This window comes from Cryptotermes secundus, unplaced genomic scaffold (genome assembly GCF_002891405.2).
Source record: "Cryptotermes secundus unplaced genomic scaffold, Csec_1.0 C38590390, whole genome shotgun sequence".
In the NCBI taxonomy this organism is placed as follows: Eukaryota; Metazoa; Arthropoda; class Insecta; order Blattodea; family Kalotermitidae; genus Cryptotermes; species Cryptotermes secundus.
The window spans coordinates 1-1,424 of record NW_019771708.1 but is presented as its reverse complement, the minus strand read 5'-3'; the positions used below and the strand labels follow the sequence as shown (position 1 = coordinate 1,424).

General features: G+C 41.4%; 1 protein-coding gene across 1 annotated transcript; it reads left to right on the top strand.

The window, feature by feature from the left end:
* Positions 1-124: 124 nt before the first annotated feature.
* LOC111875158 (inactive tyrosine-protein kinase 7-like) lies at positions 125-1,349 on the top strand (the record flags this gene model as incomplete). Its single annotated transcript, XM_023871221.1, has 3 exons — positions 125-156; positions 536-672; positions 1,050-1,349. Coding segments are annotated over exons 1-3 (469 nt in total), but the record flags the coding sequence as incomplete, so codon positions are not given.
* Positions 1,350-1,424: the final 75 nt, after the last annotated feature.

Here is a 1,424-nt window from a genome sequence, read left to right as displayed (position 1 = left end):
AGTTTAAGCCATCTAAAACACTACAAGTCAACAGCTCTTAAAAATATACAAAATGATACACAAGACTACGAACAATACAATCTTCATAGGATCATTGTCCCCCTGCTGAAGCTAGCCACCGAGGATGACGTCCCCCAGCAATCCAATAAGCATGAGGTGGGTAGGTCCCATAGGTGTTCTGGAAGTGATGAGAAAATCTACTGTTGTATTGAACAGCACTCAAACCCAAATTCAATTTTTTGTATTGGAAGTATAAGAAATTAAAATAAGGCAATGAGTCTTGTGATATATTTGTTGGAATAACGGTGGATAAAGAACACTGGCTCATGGTCTTCATTTCCCCAAATTAAGATTTCTTCTTTCCTGCTAAATAAGCCCTAATCCCTTCATTCTTGAGAGGGACCAGAGTGAACATTTATTTCAAGTAGTGTCATAGAAACTTGGGTTTCTCAGCTTTTCCCTGTTCTGATATGAACCCATGCTCCACCATTCAGGAAGGTCAGACTCAAGTTTATGCCTGTACTTACTGTTTCAGGATGACTTTGTTTCCTAATGGCTCCCTACTGATCCACAATGTGAAAGCTTCAGATGAAGGCTTTTATTCATGTGTGGGAATTCCAGGGGACTCAAACCAAGTGCCTCAGACCTATACCGCAGAACTGAATATTGCTTGTGAGTTGTACAGTACTCTTTTGGATGTGCATATACAGTGTCAAATCAAAGTATAAACCAGCCAACACCATTGAGTTCTGTTGCATACATCATAAAATAAGAGACTTGCTCATTAAATATTTCTTAGCATATTCACATCAAGGAGTGTGATATCTCCATAAGTTAGTCACCATGCAGAAACGTATTTCCTATAAACTGATATTTGGTCTGTATGGTTGAATTGGTTAAAATCTTCAGTGCTCATGTTGCAGTATGTTCAGTAGAGTTTGAGAGAGAGATCTGTTGTAAAACTTGGCTTGAGTGAAAGTATGAATGAAAAGAACCCTTACCAGCAATGGGACCCATAGGACTGACAACTGCATTGTTGTTTTCCCAAGATCTAGATGAACTAACAGGCAGTTCATTTGAGCCACCTCTGCCAGAGAGCAGGACCCGCATTGTTCCAGAGAAGGCAGAGTTTGAACTGACATGCATACCAGTAGCTGGTAACCCCCGAGTACGAGTCTGGTGGCTTGACCCGCGTGGCCACACTGTTTCTGATAGTGGGCCAGTAAGAGTGGATGAGACACGACTCATCATAGAGGCTGCCAGAGCTATGGATGACTCTGGAGATTACACCTGCGTGGCAGAGAATATGGCTGGTACCAAGATGGCTTCCTTCAGACTTGTTGTGGCCAGTAAGTAGCTCTGAACATTTGAAGTCCTGTTTAGGTGATGACTTTTGAACTCACAATAAACATGTTTCAAACTAA